General features: G+C 47.9%; 1 protein-coding gene across 1 annotated transcript; it reads left to right on the forward strand.

Annotated features, from left to right (window-relative positions):
* The first annotated feature begins 6,523 nt into the window (after positions 1–6,523).
* Positions 6,524–17,098, forward strand: AXDND1 (axonemal dynein light chain domain containing 1). The gene is given in 9 exon segments (XM_051625143.1): positions 6,524–6,559; positions 7,305–7,421; positions 13,508–13,763; positions 14,358–14,389; positions 14,392–14,439; positions 15,114–15,179; positions 15,181–15,320; positions 15,885–15,981; positions 16,937–17,098. Coding segments are annotated over 9 exon segments (954 nt in total).
* Positions 17,099–20,360: the final 3,262 nt, after the last annotated feature.

Raw genomic sequence — 20,360 nt, forward strand, 5'->3', positions numbered from 1 at the left:
CCGCATCTGGAGTATTGTGTCCAGTTCTGGGCCCCTCAGCTCAAGAAGGACAGGGAAGTGCTTGAAAGAGTCCAGGGCAGAGCCACAAAGATGCTGAAGGGAGAGGAACATCTCCCTGATGAGGAAAGGCTGAGGGAGCTGGGTCTCTTTAGTTTGGAGAAAAGGAGACTGAGGGGTGACCTCATCAGTGTTTACAAATACGTGAAGGGTGAGTGTCAAGAAGATGGAGTTAAGCTTTTTTCAGTTTCACCAGTGATAGGACAAGGAGTAATGGATACAAATTGGAGCATAGGAGGTTTAAGGTGAATATCAGAAAAAATTTTTTTGCTGTGAGAGTGACAGAGCCCTGGGACAGGCTGCCCAGAGAGGTTGTGGAGTCTCCTTCTCTGGAGACATTCAAAACCCGCCTGGACGCCCTCCTGTGTGATGTGCTCTGGGTGACCCTGCTCTGGCAGGGGGGTTGGACTAGATGATCTTTCGAGGTCCCTTCCAACCCCTAGGATTCTATGATCTCGGCACCACCTCCAGCACCGGCTGGAACTCGGCAGGGCCTGGAGCCCCCAGTGGGTGAGAAAAGCCTTTGGGGGAGGTTTTCCCGGGGTTGGGGGGGGGGGGAGGTGGTCCGGGAGAAGGGTTGGGGTGTGGTCGCCTGAGAGGGGGTCATGCACCTGTGTGAAGAGGAGAGCGGGAAGAGCACGTGAGGGGAAGGGGGGCTGGAGGTGGGGAGGTGCTCTGGAGAGCTCCCCGCGGGGACCGGTGGTCCTGGGGCAGCTGGGCACGTCCTCCTGCCTTGGGAGCACCTGAGGGAACGGGCACAGGAGCGTCCGTCGTGCGGCAGGTGAGGCGAGCGGGGCAAGGAGAAAGGTGCTGACGGGCAAAGGGCCGTGGCAGCGGGGCTGTGGTCACACCAGAGCGTTGCCAGCGCCTCTGGCCACGTTCCCCGTGGTTGGGCTGCCCAGAGCGAGGGGCAGCCCCGGCAGGAGGCTGAGAGCCACCGGCTGCACAGCCGGGGGGAAACGGGGCTCCTGGTGCTGTGCTGCAGGCAGGAGGGCCAGCCCGGCAGCCGGGCTCAGGGCAGAGCCTCGGGCTCCGGGGGGTTGTTGGGAGCAGCTTGGGGTGCCCCCTGCTCTGGGTGGGAGGAGCTGGGAGGAGACCCCCTGTCATCAGGCGGGTCTCCCTGGCCCCGGCCTTTCAGAGGCGTTGGGGCAGGGTCTGTGGGGCAGGACCCCCTGTCCTTGAGGCTGAGGTCCCGTCCCCCTGTCTGCACCTCCTGGCTGCTGAGTGCTGTTCATGGGGGGAAGGCCGAGCTGTCTGGCTCCCCGGGGGTCTAAGCCGGGCTGAGCCGCCTCTTTGGCCGCTGCTTGGCTTGCCCAGCTTGCCCAGGGTGCCCGCCTCGCAGCCACCTCCAGCACCGGCTGGAACTCGGCAGGCGGGAAGAAAAAAACGTCCCCTTGACCCGTTCCTTTCTTTTCTGAGGCTCCTGGTTTGCAGTGGAGGGGCTTGCAGGAGGGCAAAGGGGAGCAGGGCTGGGGACAGGGGAAGATATGTGGGGGTGCTCTCCTGGAAAGGTGGTTGCTGTGGGGGAAGATGTGGGTCAGAGCCACGTAGGGCTGGGGTGGGAGGGGGAGAGGATCTTCTGGGATGCAGGAGGGAGATCCCAGTGTTTCCACGGGGATGGAACAGGGGAGGAGCTGCCCGGCAGGGATAGCAGCCCCTCTGCTGCTCCGGGCAGTGGGGAGAGCCTATTTTGGGGATTTGGGGGCTGCAACCTGGTGGGTGTGGGGTGGCCTGAGGTTGCCTGTGCCTGCAGCTCCAGAGAGTCCCGGCACAGCTGCTTCCCAGCCCTCCTGGATGGGGCTGCAAGTCCAAGAGCTAGGAAAGGGTTGGAGGTAGAGCTGAGGCTGCAGGCACCAGGCAAGACCTCTGGAGGGTTGGGAAGAGATTTCCTCGGGTGGGTGTGGAGGGAGAAACGTTCACACAACCCTTTCTTCCAGTTCTGAAAAGCAGCAGGCAGTGGCAGAGTTAAATACCAGCAGGGAGGGACTTCTTGGAGGGTGGGGGGGAGGTTGTAAGTGTTGTCTTGGCCACCAGGTCCCTGGAAGAGGAGAGGATGTTCCTGGGAAATGCTGGAGAGGAGCATGGGGAAGGAGCTGAAAGAAAATGCCAGTTTCTAACCTCTCCCAATTTAATGCATGTCAGATTGGAGCAACTGCCAAACGTACAGCACGGTGGTGATGTCTGGCCTTTATTTTGGGCCTGAAAAGGGTTTGTGTGCCAAGAACTTGGTGTGATGCTTTCCAGCTGTCTACCACATGCTCTGAAGTCCAAGTCTTGTCTGGGTCCTTAAATTGTAGCTGCCACAGATCAGTGCCATTCATCTTCCTGTCTTTCCTGGAGGGAATATAATGTTCTGCCAAACCAAGCTGCTCAAGGTAAAAAAGCTTTTAGCAAACTTGGGTGTTTTCTTTCCAAGAAACCATTTATGCAGCAAGACAAGAAACTACCAGGCAAGATGATGCCTAGATGATACCTACACCCACAAACACACATCTGAAGGCAAAGAAATGTAGTTAATTAGAAACAGTACATGAGGATACAGCTGATAAGGAAACCAAAAAGTAGTAATATCAGGAGAATTCATTAAGAATAATTTTTACTGGCAAGGCTGGGAGGGGGAAAAAAGGCTTCAGGTGGAGGTTTTCCTGGAGATTATGAAACTAATGGAAAGTTTATTGCTAAGAAGAAAAAAGTGGTAAGATTAATAATTGGAGAAACTCAAGCAGAATTAAATCTCTGGCCCCATTAAACGTGTAAAAGAATCAGTTGTTCTTAGTGCAGTTTGTAGATGGAAAAACAAGCAGCCATATGGAGGTTGTAGCAAAGCTTTGGAGACTTCTTCCTAACTACGTACCAGGTGTCAGGTGTTTTTTTTCCACTATAAGTAGCAAAAAAAAAAAGAAGCTCTTAATCCTGTAGAGTACAAATGCAGGTTCGGTTCTGTCTCTGGATCATCAATCACTGCAAGTTTCCTTGGCTGAGCTTTAAAAGAAAATAAAAGCCCCCAACTGGAGTGGCACCTCCTGGAGCAAGAGCAGGAAGCTGAGTGGAACTTCATGGGTGGGCTCAGTCAGAGAAGGTCACCCAGAAACACACGAGCTTGAGTTGTTTACAACAGCCCTTGGCTTGTGTGTCCCTGAGAGGCTGGTGCAGCTGTGTGACCAGTGACTTGTTCTTTTCAGCCCTGCATTTTATAATTGGGGTTTTTTCTCTTTCACCAGTAGAATAAATACTGTTGAAATGTTTCTGATGAGCTCTTTTTCCAGAGATGCCCAAGCTCAGGGATACCTCCAGGATGCTTGAGCCCATCAGGCCTGTTTCTTCCTCCCTGGAGCATAGTTCTGTCCCAGGAGAGGTGTTATGAAGCCTGACCTGTGCCAGCAGTTAGTTCCCTCTACAGCCCAGAGTATTTATGGCCCCCACAAGTCTCCAAAACCCCAGTGGGCTTCAGGGTGAGTGTATTTCCATCTCCTGCCTTTTTCTGTGCAGAATTGTGGTGGGGTTTGGTTTTGTGTGGGGTTTTTTTAGGGGCACTTGTTCATTCCCTGGGCAAAAGGGAAGTTTGCTGACCTCGTAAGATAAATTTATCTGATACTGCATCACTTTTCTGACCATGCCACTTGATGCAGCTCCAAAGGGCTGCCTCCCAGTCCTTGAAAAACCTGCTCATCCCCTGGTGCTGCTTTGAAGCTCTTGCTTGAGGCTCTTTTGTCCACACCAGTTTCTTTAGCTCCAAGATAGAAATAATGATATGGAGCTTGTTTAGACAGCCACCCTCTCCTCTCCCACTCCTTGGCACCTTCCTTGCCATGAAGTGACAGCCACGTGTGACCTGCCTGCAGGGCTGCCTGCAAACCCCAGATCAGCTCAGGCATTACCCTGATCATTGGAGCAAGTTCAGGCTCCTGACAGACCTGCCCTGTCAATTTGATGGCTGCTGGAAGGTAAGCAAAGAAGGGATAAGGAGGAAAGGATGGAAAGACAGAGCTGGAAATGCAGAGTGAGATCTCCCCATTGGTCTTTTTTTATTACGCTGTGCTGCCTGATGTGGCTGGATGAATGTACCAGCTGCCCAGTCTGAGTTTGGACTGGAGAGATGAAAAGGGGAGATGTTACAGGAATAATAAATGAATGAGTTGTTAAATGAGCAGTTCTTGGAACCATCCTTCCGAAGGATGCCAGGCTCACAGGGGTGCTCTGTCATCCATGATTAAGAAAAAGAAGCTCTTTTGGCTGTAATGGGCTTGGCAGGGAATAGCTTTACCCTTCTTTGTACATGAGTGGTGCTGGGAAGGGCAAAATGTTTTGCTTTTTGTTGGAGCCTGGGTGTGTGTGTGTGACAGGGTGTAGGCAACAGATGTGAAGAATGGGTAGGCAATGAGAGTTGAGTTAATTTGCCTAAAACCCCTCATCTCATCTGTCTTCTATCAGCCTAGGGGAGGGAGGCCTGGCCATCAGCCTGGCCTCAGGCTGAGCAGAACAAGCCCATCTGTGGCAGGAGAGGAGCAGTGGGTGGGATGTTTTGGGGTGCTCAGTGAATCAGCTCTTTTCCCCCATTTCAGGGACATCCCTTACCTCTGTGACATTGCAACTGGGCAGGAAGCTAGGAAAGCAATGATGGGCAGAAGCTCTTCTGCTGAGTGTTTTGGGGACCAGAGAGGGAGCGTGGGTGCAGTCCCACATCCTCCTGTGAGTGCTGCTGTTCGGGTGTTTCTCTGCCTGTATCACTCCCTGGCAGAAGGGAGGTCCTCATGCACATGTCCAAATGTTACCCTGGTTCTAAAACTCATCATATCTCCTTGCAGCTCCAGCTCCCAAGCTCCCCCACTGCAGCCTGGGGTTAGTGATTTCATTCTGCCCTCAGATGTATTTCTGCTGAGCTGTGGAGGGTTGGAGCAGGAAAAGCAAAAAGCAGCATGAGAAGCTGCTACGTGCATTCCCCAGCTGCCAAACCTGTGTCCTCCTTGGGAAGGAGCCAGGAGTGTGCTCACGTTTGTATGTTGTTGGTTTGTGCTCTCTCTTTTGCATTCCCAGCAATCTGGTTCCCAAGGAATTCCACGTTGTGAGGAACAGGGGAGTTCTGCCCTTGAAGCACTTGGCTGAGTGAGGGTTCTCTGCTGCACAAGGGTTTGTCCTCGGCTGTTCAGAGTGGAGGGACAAGTCAAGGAGAGGCTGAGGACACTGCTCAAATGTCCCTCTTGCTGTTGGGAAGGAGAGGGGACAAAAGGGAGGTTGTGCAAATCTCACAGTAAACCCTGCAGAGCAAAGTCACCTTCCTTTTCATTGTCCCTGCTGCTTTGCTAACAGGAATTGCTGCACACAAGGTACTTCTCAGGAGGGTTTTGGTAGCTGGACACAAATGTAGAAGCTGAAGTGTGGTTTAACCCCTGGAGGCAACTTTTGGAAGTTGCTACTCTATTCTAGCCCAGTTTTGTTCAGGTTTTTTGCGTGGTGGTTGTTGCTTTTTCTTGGTTTTGTTTTGTGTTGGGTTTTGGTTGGTTGGTTTTGTTTGGGTTTTTTTTTCCCAGTAGCTTCTGTTTTCCCTCTAGAATCACTTTCTACTTCAAAATTGGGTGGGCTTTGGGTAGCTCTTCTTTTCATTTTATGCTGCTATAGGCCTGCCAGCATCTTGAACCTGACCTCTCTGTGTTGTGGTTTTTTGGGGGGGATTTGTTTGTTTGGGATTTTTTTTTCCTCCCAGGCTGTGAGTTTTGAATTAAGTTTACCAAGACTTGCCCAAAAAATGCTACTGAGACTCCCCTTGGTCTCTCCAGACAACATGCTAAATTTAAAGGAAGTTCTTTCTCATTGTTCAAGGGTTAAAACAGTAAAAGCAGGAGTGAAATCCTCCCAGTATGTTTGCCAATGTGATATAAGAGACCAATATCTTATTTTAATGGTCAGTCTCTGGGTGTGATGTGGATACATGGTGCTTTTCTGGCCCCACCAGCTACTTTTAAACCCATTGGTCACTTCTTAGCCAAGTACCACGAGAGGTTTCAAAGGGATGAAGTTCCTACAAGGCTTCCAGAAGGATCTGTAGCTGGGGGAACAGCCACAGGAGGAGCAGTTCCCACGTTAAGCACTGGGTGCTCCCACTGAAGGGCAACCCTACAGACCCTTCTCTGCCTCTCCAACCTTCATCAGCTTGTACACAGGACCAAGAGACTGAAGGAGAGGGCAGGATCCTGTAGCTAGGGCTGGAAGGATTGCTCTGTAATGAAGTTCCAACCCTTGGGTTCATTTCAGTAAATACACAGCACTGCTCGAAGGAAAAAAGAAGCTGCATGAAAAGAAACTACAGCTCTTCCCATCCAGGTAAGTACCCTCCTGCATGAAGCTGCTGTTGGGGAAAAAAAAACCCAGCTGTTTGAGTTTCACTTCCTGGGAAAAGGCAAGATGTTGTTCAGAATAGTGATGTGTCTCTTTCTGGTCTGTCAGAAAACCTTCTGGGAGGTTAGAGGCCATGGAGGTGATGGACAGAGTGTTGGAGAAAGCTGGAGTAAGGGAGCTAATCAGGGACCTGCCGAGGTGGATAACATGCTTGCACCTGGATCACTTTCTTGTACCCAGAAAAAGAACATCTTGCTTTCCCCAGTATTTATCCCTGCTGTGCTTGAGGTGCCTGCTGGCAGCTTGCTTCTGCCCAAGCCAGCTGCCTGTAGGTCCTGTAACAGCCAGAGGTTTCCTCTCCTGAGCTTCTGTTCATCTTCATCTGATCCATGAAGAACAAACAGGCTGCTGGTGTAGGGAGTCACATTTCTGGCAAAAAAAAAAAAGCCAAAGAATGATGCATTTGGCTCTGTTACTATGGAGTAATGAAGGCAGTAGCTGTCTCATGTCTTCCTTGGGAGACAGGCTGTTGTGTTACAAAATGGGTAAACCTTCCTACACCCAAGCAGCTGATGTCAAAGAGCATCCTGTACCTTGCTTCCCCCTGTTTTCTGTTATTCTTGCACAATAATGGAGAATATTTAAATGGATGGGGAGGAATTTTTTTAAAGTAGAGAGCATTGTCTCAGCTGGAATTAGGAGAGAAGCTCCCATGGGTGCTGACAGGAGGGTAATCAGGATTGTGCATAACACATTTGAAAACAAGCCTGTGAACACATCAGGATGGCTCTTTCCCTCCCCCTTTATGCCTTTAGTAGTGTTTTGTCCTCAAAGGGAAACCTCCTTTAGAAAAAAAATGAGAGTTCTGTGCTGTGAAAGTGGTAAGTTGCCCAGGCTCTTGCCTGTTTTGCCAGCTGCAGGACATGCTGGAGCTGCTGAAGACAGAGCAGAACATCTACAACATCATTTTCCATGAGCTGATTCGTCAGGTCAGCGTGGACTGCATGGAGAGAGGACAACTGCTCTTGAAGGTCAGGTCATTATTGGCCAACCCTTAATTGTCCTCTTGATTGATGGCAGTGATTTGTATTTGTTCTGATCAGAAACTCCCAATGGAAATAACAGGAAGGTGTTGGAGGGGCTTGGGAAAAAGGACCTGTGAATTTACAGGCTGTGCAGGGGGTTACTGGAGAAGAAAGGTGGGGAGAGGAAATATCTAAGAAAAGCCTTAAGAATTGGGAGAAAAACAGTAAATGTGAATCAGAAACACAGGTGCACGTATTTCATGGTCTTTCACTTCTTCCAGCCTTTTGGAAGAGTGTTGGGACTTGGATGACTTGCAGAGAAAGTGGCTGGAAGAGCAAGTTCTGCAGCCAGCCCAGGAGAGAGATGTTTGGAGCTCAGTTGCCTGTGGCCTGGCTCTGAAGGTGCAGGAGATCCATGATACACTGCAAGGCCTGACAGTTAGCAGTTCCCAGGGCAGATTTCACCCCAAGGAACACTTTTATTCACTACCACTGGGTAGTAACACAACTCATACCTGCCCTGCCCTAATTTCCTGAGGTCTGCTGCATTTTGCATATTTATTTGTTTGTTTTAAATGGAAACCAGTTCATTCACACAGCAGTTTTTGTTTGAATCTCCAGGTTCCATGCAGGAAGAACTGTTGTGAAATTCATATTTCCATTCAGAGATGAGTTTTACTACCAAGATTCCTGTTCCTCATAAGTGAGAATATTTTAACAAGATTCCTTGCACTTCCTCACAAAATATCATCCTTGGTTAACACTGTGCTTTCTTGCTTGTGTCCACCCCCTTGTTTGTGGTCTCCTCCTTCATCCCATTCAACTTTAAAGCCTGCCAGCAGGACTCCTGGGGCTGTCTGGGAGGACAGAGGTTTGTTTGCAAGGAAAGTGGACTCAGCTGCTTGAGATCCATTTCCCTGAAGGCAAAGCTCCTGTGTTACTGTCAGATGCCACTTGTCTCAGAATACATCAGGTAAAATAATTACTTCCCCCCCCCAGATAGTAGAAACCAGCTCACATGGGTTTGCAGGCTCCACATGAGTGGAAAGTCACCGATCAACGTTCTCAAGCCTTTCACAGTCCTCAAAGGTAGGAGCTTGTCTGTGATGGGTACCTGTTCAAAGTGTGCGTGTGTGGTTTGTGCAGCTCTATCTTCTCAATTAAGCTCTTGGCCCTTTGGGCTGCTGTTTGAACTTTCACATCTTGGTCTGGTTTCAAACGAGCATTGCAATTTGAACGAGTTCACTCCCTTCTTCTTGCTGTTCACGTGTGTCTGCTTTTCTCTACCTCAAACTTTTCTTTTTTCCCTGTTTCCCTTTTTCTTTGTGGCTTTCTTTCCTCTCCCCATTCCCTCTCCATAAAAAGCCAAACCAAACAAACCCAGCAGGCCGGGGCTAGTGTGATTTTGGCCTCATTGGTATGAGGCTGCTTGGTATCTCAGTAGCACACAAGCAACAAGGAGTCAAGCACTCAGTTCTGGTGTGTCTGGGGAGCATGAGCCGCCCTAGACATGTCTCAAAGGGTTTGTGAGGGCTGTGCTGTGGAATTACAGGCATTTCCCAGATCTTGGACATGCACATGTCTCAAAATAGCTAGGGCAATGGGAGAATTCCTCCAGCTTGGATCAAAATGATCAAGACAAGACTCCCTTTTCCCTCTTGCCCAGTGCCTGCAGGAGACGGGGGACCTGGCTGATCCGCAGGAGGAGACCAACCAGTTCAGGGAGAGGTTGGGTCTGTTTGGAGTAGAAAGAGTGTTCTGAGGAGTCCAGCCAAGGGGGAAACTGTCTGCAACAGCCTCAACAAGCAGCTTCAGTGCTTCCCAGGCAGTGGCTCATGAGCAGCCCGGAGGGAGCAGGGGCAGCAGCTCCATCACCCTCTGCCTCCTGACGGCCGGTCTGGCCGGCCCCGCACAGCGAAGATCCCACCTCCCTCACTGCTCTGCTCCCCTGCTCCACACATGTCTTTGGATCATCAGGGCCAGAAGGGTAACTCCAGAGTGATGCTGTGGTAGGTCTGTGGCTGAGTTCAGCGGAGCAGGGGACTGTGCCCTCCTGCTGCCCATCAGTGCCCTTCAGGCAGCTGTCACTGCTAGGGCAGGGTTCTTCTGTTCACTTCAGGTCGTTCTGACTTGAATGCTCACGCATTAATGCTCCAGTGGAGCAGCTGTTCCTCTCGTGTACAGATACAAAATGAGGCTGAGGCATGACGTTTCAATGCAGAGTAATTTTTTATGTTATGGTGATTGTATTTTGCAGGCTTTTTTTTTGTTGTTATTGTTAATTCATTGTGAGACATTAAAGTAAAGCTGGAGACATTCAGACCCCACCTGGACACGTTGCTGTGTGATGTGCTCTGGGTGACCCTGCTCTGGCAGGGGGGTTGGGCTGGATGATCTTTCGAGGTCCCTTCCAACCCCTTGGATTCTGTGACAAAAGCAAGTACAGAATGCAAAATTAGACACAGTGTGTGTCTTAAAAGCCATAACTTTATAGATTTCAGTCATGGCGTTCATCATGGCTGAGTCTTCAGTATGTGCTTGAATTTGATTTTTGTCTTTGCTGCAAGTAGCACATTTTCCCACCTGACACGAGGTGTTTGTGTTATGTTGAGTGAGAGAACAACAATCTCCGAGCAGGGCCTGATGCTTTTGAGTTCTCTTTCCAGTTACAGTTTGTATCACAAATATAGTATGTGTAAATATCTTGACTCTTGGTTTTACTTTGGCCTCTAAAGGAGTTGTTTGGGGTTTTTTTGGTGGTGTGTTTTTTGGTTGGTTTGTTTTCTCTCAGCTCTCATCCCTTGTTTCCCTTTGCTTGAGCTCCTCTCCAATGAATAAAAAGCTACTGGATGAAATCCTACAAGATCTCAAGAGCCTGATAAGTGTAAGATTTTGGGAGCTTGGACATATTGTCGAGTGGTACCTGCTCAGCAAATCACTGTGTGTTTGCTGAGGCACAACAAGCCTCTGTGCCCATCACACACGTGAATGAAAACACACCAGTGCAAAGCTTTTGTGCTGAAGCTTAAGCTGAGAATCTGCCCAAGAGAAGTTATAACTGACCAATGGTTCAGCCAGTGCATGAAACTTACTCATGCATGTGAGCAGTCTGACCAACAGCTCTGGTGACTGATAAATGATCTTAATCCATAGAAGCGTTCAGAACTGTCACCAAGAAGTCCCCACTGTATCATGCTGTCCACTCACTGTGACATCTTCATGCTCATGGATCCCTCACCCTTCTCTTCCCTGATTTCCATCACCTTTCTGCTGCAGCCAGGGGGTGGCATAACTTTTGTAGGGGCATAGAGAGGCTGCCACTTTTGTTTCAGACTCTGAAAAGCCCTGGAGCAGTAACGGAGGGGAGATGCACCTCAGGAAGTTTGGAAGCCTGAGGAGCACTGCCAGCCTGCAGGAGCACTGGATGGAGCTGGGACAAAGAGTGCTGAATTGACACAGGGGCTTTGCTGGGGTGTCACCTCCACTGGAAGAATTAAAGCAAAAAGCCTGTGAGCATATATACCTATAACACACCACAGAAGGATTAATGGGAATAATGGTAAGGAATGACTAGTTTTGCAGTTCAGCCTTTCTTTGGGGTTGCCAGGAATAAAGGACCTGCTGGCATCATCTCTGCTGGCTTTTGCCAAAGCTAAAGGCTGAGTCCCAGATAAGTGCTGGGAATGGAGAGCCTTCAAGGGGTAAAACTTGACTTGCAGTCACACCTAAAAATAATCCCTGAGGTCTTAGATGTGATAGAGCAAAGCACAATGTGCTGCAGCCACGACACGGGGAAGTCGTGTGCTCTGTGTGGGTGGTTTGTGGCTGTGCAGGTGCTGCATGGGAAAGAGAGTAAGTGGAAAAGGAGAATGGATGTTGTGAAGTAAAACATCACTTTGGAGATCATTAACCAGATAACACTGCCTCAGAGGGTAATACTTTTTTATTACTTGATCATTAACACAAAGTTATCTTCATCTAGATATTGAATTATCTTGATAATGAAGTATGTAAATAAATGTTTTCTTTGCTGCTGTAAAGTTATCAGGTCCCATGTAAGATAACATATGTTGGGTAATTTGCAACAAACCACCTCAACTCTGCCTCTGCAAGACCTTGACTAGTTTCTGATTTCAGCATTGCTTCATCTCTGGTGTTTTCATAATCTTAATTCCTTTTAGAGACTAAAATCAAACAGAACATGTGTTGTGAGGAGCTGCTGCTCGTGTGCTAAGCTGCTGCTTGGACTGTCATCTTCTGCTGTCACTCAGGGTTTTCCTGTTCTTTTCCCTGCATTATTTATGCTTCATGTTATATTCCAGCCTACTGAAGGAGCTGCAATACAGTAAGTCTGCCCATCCTAGGAGACAGCTAAAGGAATTCAATATTTCCAGTAGTTCTGGTTAGAATGTGAGAGAAGAAGGAACAGGCCATAACTGACCAGACACCAGCAGGGCCAGAAGTGAAGAGCAGGTTGTCAGGAGCCTCAGTAGTTACTCATGACCTGAGCAACATGCCAGGCAGCACAGTGCAGGCATCTGGTGAGAGATTCTTTCAGCCAGTGAAGTCCAGAAGAAGGGATTTTGGCTTATTTTAACAAAGCCTTTGGGAACAAGACCACAGGAAATGTGTCCTCTCCATCCACACAAGGCAGTGTGTTTTGGATAACTTGGGTTAATTTTTGCCTTGCCTTCCAGTAGAAAAGACAAGGTATCCCTTCTATTTATTTTGCATCTCTAGTGAGAAACAGTGGAAAAGAGATTATAAAAACAGGGAAGGGACAATACTGAGAACATGGTAATTTTGTCCTTTAAGGTAATGGCCCTCATTTACCTGAAGTATTTATTATCTTCTGAGATCTGATTACTTGATCTCAAGCAGCATGTGCCAGAAATACAAAGGGTTTGGTACTTGATGGCGAGGATTGGAGATGCAGAGAGAACAATGAGATGATTTTTTTATATTATTTTTTTCTAGACAAAAGGTATAAGAGAGGACTTATATGAAGTCTATAAGGTTTGGCTTCAGGTCCTTGCCTTTGTTCACTCTTTCTTGATCACTCCTTACAGCCTTCAGAATGTTACCTTCATTGGGATTTAATTTTTGTGTACTTTGAAATTGGCACTTGGGACTAGAGTGACCTCTCCAGTGAGCTCCAGCTAGGTCTTCTCTTTTTCTGGGGACTCTAAGTTTACAAGATAAATGCAAAGGCTCAGCCTTCCCAAAGCAAGACACTACTTAATAAGGATCCAGAATACTAGGTAAGGTCTGAGATGGCCAAACCACATGTAAGCAACTGGAAGTGACTGTTCTCCCTCATCCTGTGCCCTTATGGGATCCACCTCTTTTCTTCTTTGTTCTTGAGCTGATACTGCATGGCAGGAAAATTTGAATATAATTTCTACTACTTTTTAGCCTCCTGATAATTAAAACTAATGCCTGGTTGTGGGGCTCTCATCATATTGAAAGGCTCCACCCTGCAGAGGGTAACCTCCTCCCTTTTTTACCAGTCTGGACATCCCAGCACTGCTTCATCACACTTTTCCCAGCCTAGAGGGGAATTTGACCAGCTCTGTTCCACAGCTGTACAGTGGGGAAACTAAGCCATGCAGCAAAATTACTGAAATATTTTAAAATTTGCCATCACCCCCATGTGCATCACATGCCATCTTTGCTACACCATGTCACGGAGGCTGGGACCTCACCAGGATTTAAAGGAAGCTTAAACACTGGCTGTCAAGGGCAAAGGTTGTTGTATTTCAAGTATATTCCCCAATAAACAGGGAATGTCCACCAGCACAAGCCAGATGAACAAGTAATTTGTCCATCTGCACATACTGTATCACCTCTGTCTTTGAATTACTGGATTGTAAGTGCAAAGCTGTTTTAAAAAGAGATTTAAGCCTTTATGTCCAAGACAAAAAAAGAAGAAAATCAGGGCTTCGAATCAAGCCCCTTTTCTTCAGCTTGCTTTGAATTCAGTGCTTGCCAAACAGTTCATTCTTAGGCCTAAGTGTGGGCTGTTCATCCCTCCTGGCATCCCTCTGTGAATCCAGCTTTGCTTTTGTTGGCTGAAAGAATTGTAATCAAAGGTTCATATTTTCTTCCCCCCACCCCTGCTGCAGGCACAGCTAAGTTTTTTGACAGCCTTGGTGAGAAATATGGAAGATGGGTTGTTCAGGGTGCAAAAGCTGAAGCCAGGCTCTCACAGAGCTGAGCTGTGGGTGTTTGGTGACAAGATTCCTGTGTGGTTGGCCCAGGTGGGTGCAGGAATGAGCTGTAGAGGCTCCAACCAGCTGCATGAAGCTGAGAGCAATGAGAGATCACATGTCCCATAAGAACAGAAGAGTTAAATGTGTCTGGGCTGGCCTTGTGCATTAAACTACACTGGTAAGAAAAGAGAAATGTTCTTTTGAGGGGCCCTTGGTGCAGGCAGTGGAATAAATATGATCAGCCAAAGTGTTAAAATGACTGGCAGCTGCCTTTTGTTTGCTTTGATTGGGCAATATCTGTGGAAACAGTTGGTGGCTTCAATATCACTCCTGGAACATCAGTCTCCCTCAGAACTTTGCCACCTGCCCTGGAAATCTTGATATTTGGAGAAAAAAAGCAGGTGAGGTGATTTCCTTTTCAGTCAGATTTGTGGGGGCATAATTCCATCTCATGGTGCTCCATTGTCTTTGGCAAATAGCATCAGGAAATAAATGCTTTGCAGAGCACGTACATAATGTGAGAGATAATTGCAAATGCCAAGTTTGCCCACAGTTACAGCACTAACAAAAATGCCTGTGTCATGTTTCCAGCACCTGGTGTACTTAAAATATGTTGTTTTCCCTGAGCTGGGAAGCAAAAGGTGTCTTTGAGATGTGGATCCTTGAGTCTGGTGCACTAAAGGTCACTTTGTTTCTCAATTTGTATTTTTTTTCAGGGTGGTACTTGGAGACTTTTGGAAGATGATTCAACAATGATTCATTATCCCATGAATAATGAGGTTGAGGAGAACATCACATATCTTAATGAAAAAGTAAGTGTCAGCCTGAAACTGCTGGGGATAAGAGCACTACCTCTAGTACTCAGCTTTTCCCTTCATTTCCTCCTGGCCAGGGTGCTGGTGGAAGGAACACTTGCCTTTCTTTCAACACCTTCATTCCTGTTTGAGCTGAGTTGTGGCTTTTGTCTTCCAGCCAAAGGACCAGAGGAGAGAACTCCTCTAAAAATAGCTGTAAGGTCTCCTATACAGCACACAAAAACAATGTTGTTGTTTTGTTTTTAGCAAGCATTTCCTCTGGAGTAACGTTGATGTTTCCTGTTCAGGGAGCTGTTTTGGCTGCAAGCTCTCTGTGGTTTTTTTTCTTCTTTCTCCCAGGATGGTAAACAAGAGGCCCTCAACTGTGTATTTTTAAAACCATCTCTAAGTGTGGTGTGTGACTTTTGGTTTGTTGCTGAGCTCTAGAAAAGAGGGAGCACCACAGAGATGGTAAGCAGCATATGGTCCTACACAAGAGCTTAGAGAAGGACAGATCTGTGATAGGAAAATTTGCTTGTAATGGGAATTAATAAGGGAGGGGAAAAATTGTAAAACCAATTATTTCTGTCATTGGGTGGGTTTGCAAATGGTAGGTAGGACACTGACTTCAGACTACTTGGCAAGACGAGTCATTTATTGCTGGTTTAGATTTGCTATGATGCTTTGTGAAGGTGACTGAACTGCACCAAAATCTGTGGCTGGTGAACTTGGTGAGACACATGAGAGCAGACAATGTGGGAGTCCTGGGGGTGTCCCCCATGGTGAGAATCAGGTGCTGAGGTGGAAGAGGAGCTCAGATTTCTGGAGGCTCCTAAGCTGCAGCACAAAGCTGAGGAGCTGGCTGCAGAGGTGGGCAGACCCTCTGGTTCTGTAATCAGGTGTCAGCAGAGGTTTTCAAGTTCATCTAAGGGGGTTTTCTCAAGGAAAAACGCGTGGTGTGCAGGTAAATTGATCGTGGTGACAGATCCCATCAATTTGGTTGTCCTTGGATCTTTTCCCAGGTCCTAGGGGGGCTGTAGTGGAATTTGTAGAGAGCCTAACATGATGGGAACACCTAAAGAGAATGGCAGTGCCTGCTTTATTCCCAGTGCTGCTATAAAACATGCCTGCACCTCTGACTGGGTGGGCTCTGCCCACATTTCTGAGGGTGACATGAGAGGATGTAAGGACAGCACAGGCAGTCAGCCTGCAGCCCATGTCACCTGGAGCAAAGCTGCCACCTGCTTCAGGATCTGTGCTCACACATCCTCTGTGGGTTAGTACAGCTCTAGCACAGACGTGATGTCCAGGATGTGTGAGTGGAGCAGGCAAGGATTGCTTTCCTGGAGACTTCCCTAGTGCAGAGGTCTACAGATAGCTCCCCTACCTTGCTGAGGGCAGCAGGATCCTGGCTGCAGGGAATCGAGCACCTGCAGAGCTGGTGACATTCTGCATCAATGCAGCTGCTGCCATGAGATAGTCAAAGCAATTGTTTGAAAGAAACAGTCTGAGATGGATTTAGAAGCTGGTTTTGAGCTGGAGGAGCTGAGTAAGAGAAAGGTAAAAGGTGCCTGTGTTTCTGGCTGTCTGGGTAGATGAGGCTGCATTTGCTTTGTAACAGGCAGAGGAAAAGACACATGAGGGTTTTAAGGAGAAGAAAGACTCCCACTACTCCAAGGGATTAACCCCAGTCCCCCAACTTTCCTACTGACCCTGCAGCCCTGGAAAGCAGATAAACCTGGATCAGGTCATGTTCAGTTTTAATATTCCCCTGGCCCTGTTTCAGGGTATGTATGTAAGGGTTCTCCTGTGAGATTTATTTCATAGGAGTGGCAGTTGATTCACCTCTGGCCAGAGCCATGTATGTCCAGACAAGCAGTGTTTAAGAGTTCCTGGAGGTACTCAGTGCAAAATACCTTTATACAGATGGAGTTGAAACTTTTTTGCATTCAACTGGCCTGCCTGCCACCTCCTTACACTACACTTGCACCTAAAGCTCTTAATTGCACCAGTGTAATCACCAGGGTTCAGCCAAGCTTTGCCTGTGCTTTAGGAATGTGAGAGATTGACCTTCCCTGCAGCCCAAGGCTTCCTTGAGCACAGGGCAAATGTTGTTGCTTCCAGGAATGTAAGAAGCTTCTCTGCAGTGACTGAAAATACTTGTGCTTCTGTGTGACCTTGGCGAGTGAAAAATTAATCCATAGGAATTATACTAATTTCTCCCCACATGGGCTGGGGAAGGGGCTGTGACAAATCTTCTGCACTGGCCTGAGGAGGAGCTTGTTGAAGGAATTAGTTGGTGGGAGTGATTAGCTGGTGACAGATGCCAGGTCTGAAAGCTTGGGGAAATGTCTCTTCCTTTTCCTTTGTTGGGTGAGGATGGGAGGGTCCAGGTAGGTCCCAGAAACAGATAAAAGAAAGAAAGGTAGAGTTATTTAACTGACTGAATGAATATGGTAATAGCTATTTTTTCTGCTTAATAATCCCTGAATAAAATTCTGTTATATCTTCCCAGGCTGAGTGCTGTGCTTGGATTCAAGCATGTAGTCTTCTCCTTTCAGAGATCAAAGGTACTCCTGTGTCCTTTCTGGATTTAGAAGACCTGAGAAACCTCTTTGGATCAGAGGTAAAACTGAGAAACCTCTTTGGATCAGAGGTAAAACTGAGAAGCCTCTAAGGATCAGAGGTATATGTAGGCTGCATTTGCTGGTCTAGGTTGAACCACTCTGAACAAAGATCTGCTTCAAAACTTTTCCTTAAGGAAGCAGCTACAGCTCAGGTTGAGGGAAGGTTTAGCATGAGCACCTCTCAGTGGCAGCTAGAACTATGAGGTGACTGTTAACTGGTTAAAAAGGAGATCAGGCTGAACTTTAACCTCTTAAGTGGCTAGATGGATTTCTGACACTGCTTGTGACAATCAGATGTGTTCGATAGATGGTTGGCCTGGCATTGCTCTAATTTCATATGAAACAGGCTAAATTCAGATGATGAGGAAATTGGTTTTGATTTACTGTCTTGAACAATTGGTTTGCATCAGTTCTGAACTCAACCCCCAGGCAAAGTGATGTTGTTTGTGACTTTGTGTCCAGCCAGTGCTGCAGCTCACATGCTGCTTGCAATTTAAAATACATTCATACTCAGGACCTCCTTAGATCCAAGTCTAAATGTGTGCAAGACAAAGTTAGAGACCAATTATCTTTGCCTTGGTTACCTGGATGGAGAAAGGGAGCACGTTACCTGATCTTTACAGTGCCTTACAGGAGTTGCAGTTGAAGCTTCAGCTGAAGGACACTGATTTTTTTCAACTCAGGAAAAGCTTGAAGCTGAAGATGCCAACAGCAGCAGGAAACCTGTGACAGGAAGAAACATTATAAGTAAAGGAGGAGATTGCTATTATGTAGGTGACTAGTAGCTGCAAGATGCTGCTTTCCAGCAGAGCCTTTTGATTTATTGCTCAGTGTATGTGACATGAAATATGGCTTCACAGCTGCCTTGAATGCCACTAGGCTAGTGGTGTCTCCTTGTTCCTTTGCTCTCTCAGGAGCAGCCAGGTGCTGGTATGGATTACCTGACTGAGGACAATGAAGCTACTGCAGACATGATCAGATATATAGGATGTGATTCCAACATCCACCTGAAGTCTCTGCAGTCAGACACTGTTTTGGTGACAGGGTAGGAGTCTTCACCACACCCATGGTTTTAGCCTGTTGGCAGAGATGGGGAGCTGGGTTTTAGCTGCCTACTCAGACTCTGTTGTGAGACCCCTTTAATCCTTGTGTCAGACCTGGCGGGGCAGTGCAAGGTGCTGGTGTTCTCTTCAGTTCCTCTCTGAGCTTTAAAATTGAATTAATTTGCAAGGTTTCCATAGATGTGCCATGCAGTCCTTTATAGAACTTCTAACAAGATCTTATGTTCTTCTCTGAAACAATAAATCTGTTTTATAGAGTCAGTCAATCCTACTAAGCACTTCAACTTTCTAAATCTTTCTTTCAGGTAACCTGCCAGCAGCTGCTTAGATTTCAGGTTTCAACATTACCTTTGCTTCTGTGTTTCAGAGAAATGCTGCCACAAGAGAGCTGCCTGCCACCAAAGTCACAAAATCAGATTCCAAATTATGCCAGTTCCCCTGCTCAGAGCACTGGGATGGCATTTAAAACACGTGTTCCGTGGCCCCCTGGCTCTCCTATCTGCAGTGATCCCAGCAGTGAGGCTGCCACCTGGGGCTTTTCCCTTTGTCAGGTCCCCAACCTGGGGCAGATTGTGCAGTTACAAAGCTCTGCTAAGTCAGCAGAGCTGCCTGGGTTTGGTGAGACTCTGCAGTCTGACCTACTCTCAGCTTGGAAGGGCAGGCAGTGAAACTGTCAGGAACCACATGGGCTCACACAGCCCTTGCCAGCTCCTCCAGAGTAAATTCTATTTTGGAAACATCATATAACCCTAACCCTGCAGGGCATTTTTAAATGTTTTCCTTCTGCAAGGTGTTTGAATGTAGTCTCCCCTGAAGGTAAAATGACAAGTTTCTGCCAGCTCTGCAGATGTATTATACAGAAGATCCTGCTGTAGCAAGGCATGTTCTTTGGAACTGAGGATGTTCTGAACTACCTTAACTACCATCTGCCTCCTCTGTAACTGCAGGGAAGTTACATGTTTGAAAACATGATGCCTGTGTTCTGCAGATATGAGTGCAAGCAGGGCCATGTGTATGCCCTGATGCAGTACTGCATGTGTCTCAAGAGTCATTGCTCAGGCCAAGTGTTGCTCCTTTGAGAGACATTATTAGAGGTGTTGGTCCTTGATGTGCCAAGGGATCTTGGTCTGGATGGATCATTTTACATGGAGCTACAAATGCAGCCAGGAAAGTGCTCAGAGCAAGGATCATCTGCAGCTCATGCTGTGTAATGTTGCACACTTTTGCCCTAGGTTGGGAAACAGTGGCCTGAGAAAGAAGTTACTTAGAGAAGTAACTACACAGCTCATCTTCACCAGTGAGCAGACTAGAGAGTTGTTCCACTTCCCAAAGCTAGTTTTCCATGAGCAGATCACTACCACAATCCATGACAGACACACAAGCAGGAGCCACAGCAATCCTGTGGCAGGATGATTTGCATGTGAGGCTACCCCTGGATCCTCAGATGCTTGTGTGATCATGGATGAGTTCAGAGGTGGATGGATGTAGTTAGGCCAGCACACACAGGCCCTCCTGGGTACAGCTGCATCTACAGACATATGGCTGGTGATCTGTGCCAATGTGTGTGTGACACACATGCGTGTGCAGGATGGCCAACTACTGTGTGGGAAATAAGAGAAGGGAGACAAAGTTCCTTCTATCTTGACCCCTCCAGGCCACCAGCAGCAGCACAATGGTCCTGGGAATGGCTCTGCAGGGGAGGTCGGCTCTGAATCAAGGGGAGATGCTGCAGACAAAGTAAAAGGACAAGAGCAGAGCTGATGTCCTACCAAAGGGCACCAGGATCAGAGAAACCAAGTGCAGTGGTATCTGCTTTGAGTGCTGTCTTTGCCAGTGGAAAGGATTTGCAGTATCTGTAGTTTCCTGGTCTTTCCAGGAAAGATACATAGGAGTTCTGAGATTGACAGGATGTTTGAGGACTTTGTTCTTTCCCTGTGTGTGCAGGTTCCCAAGCCAGCTGCAGCAGGGAATCTTGCTGCTCTCGGGGCTCCCAGCCGGCTCTTCCCCGGCGATGCTCCCGCCTTGCCAGCTCAGCGGGAGGTGGTTAAACGGGTCATCTACTGAGCTGCCCACGAGCTCAGAGCTGGTCCTGCCTCACCCTCCAGTGGCAGCGAGCAGCAGCACAGCCTGCTCCCCTCTGCACGCTGATGTGCCTCGCAGGGCAGCGCCCAGGCTGCCCACTCCTCCTCCTCCTTCTCTTCCTCCTGCGTTAGGACCAGGGCTGAACACCTTGGTTGTCGCTTTATGTAGG

Source organism: Apus apus, chromosome 7 (assembly GCF_020740795.1).
Source record: "Apus apus isolate bApuApu2 chromosome 7, bApuApu2.pri.cur, whole genome shotgun sequence".
Taxonomy (NCBI): domain Eukaryota; kingdom Metazoa; phylum Chordata; class Aves; order Apodiformes; family Apodidae; genus Apus; species Apus apus.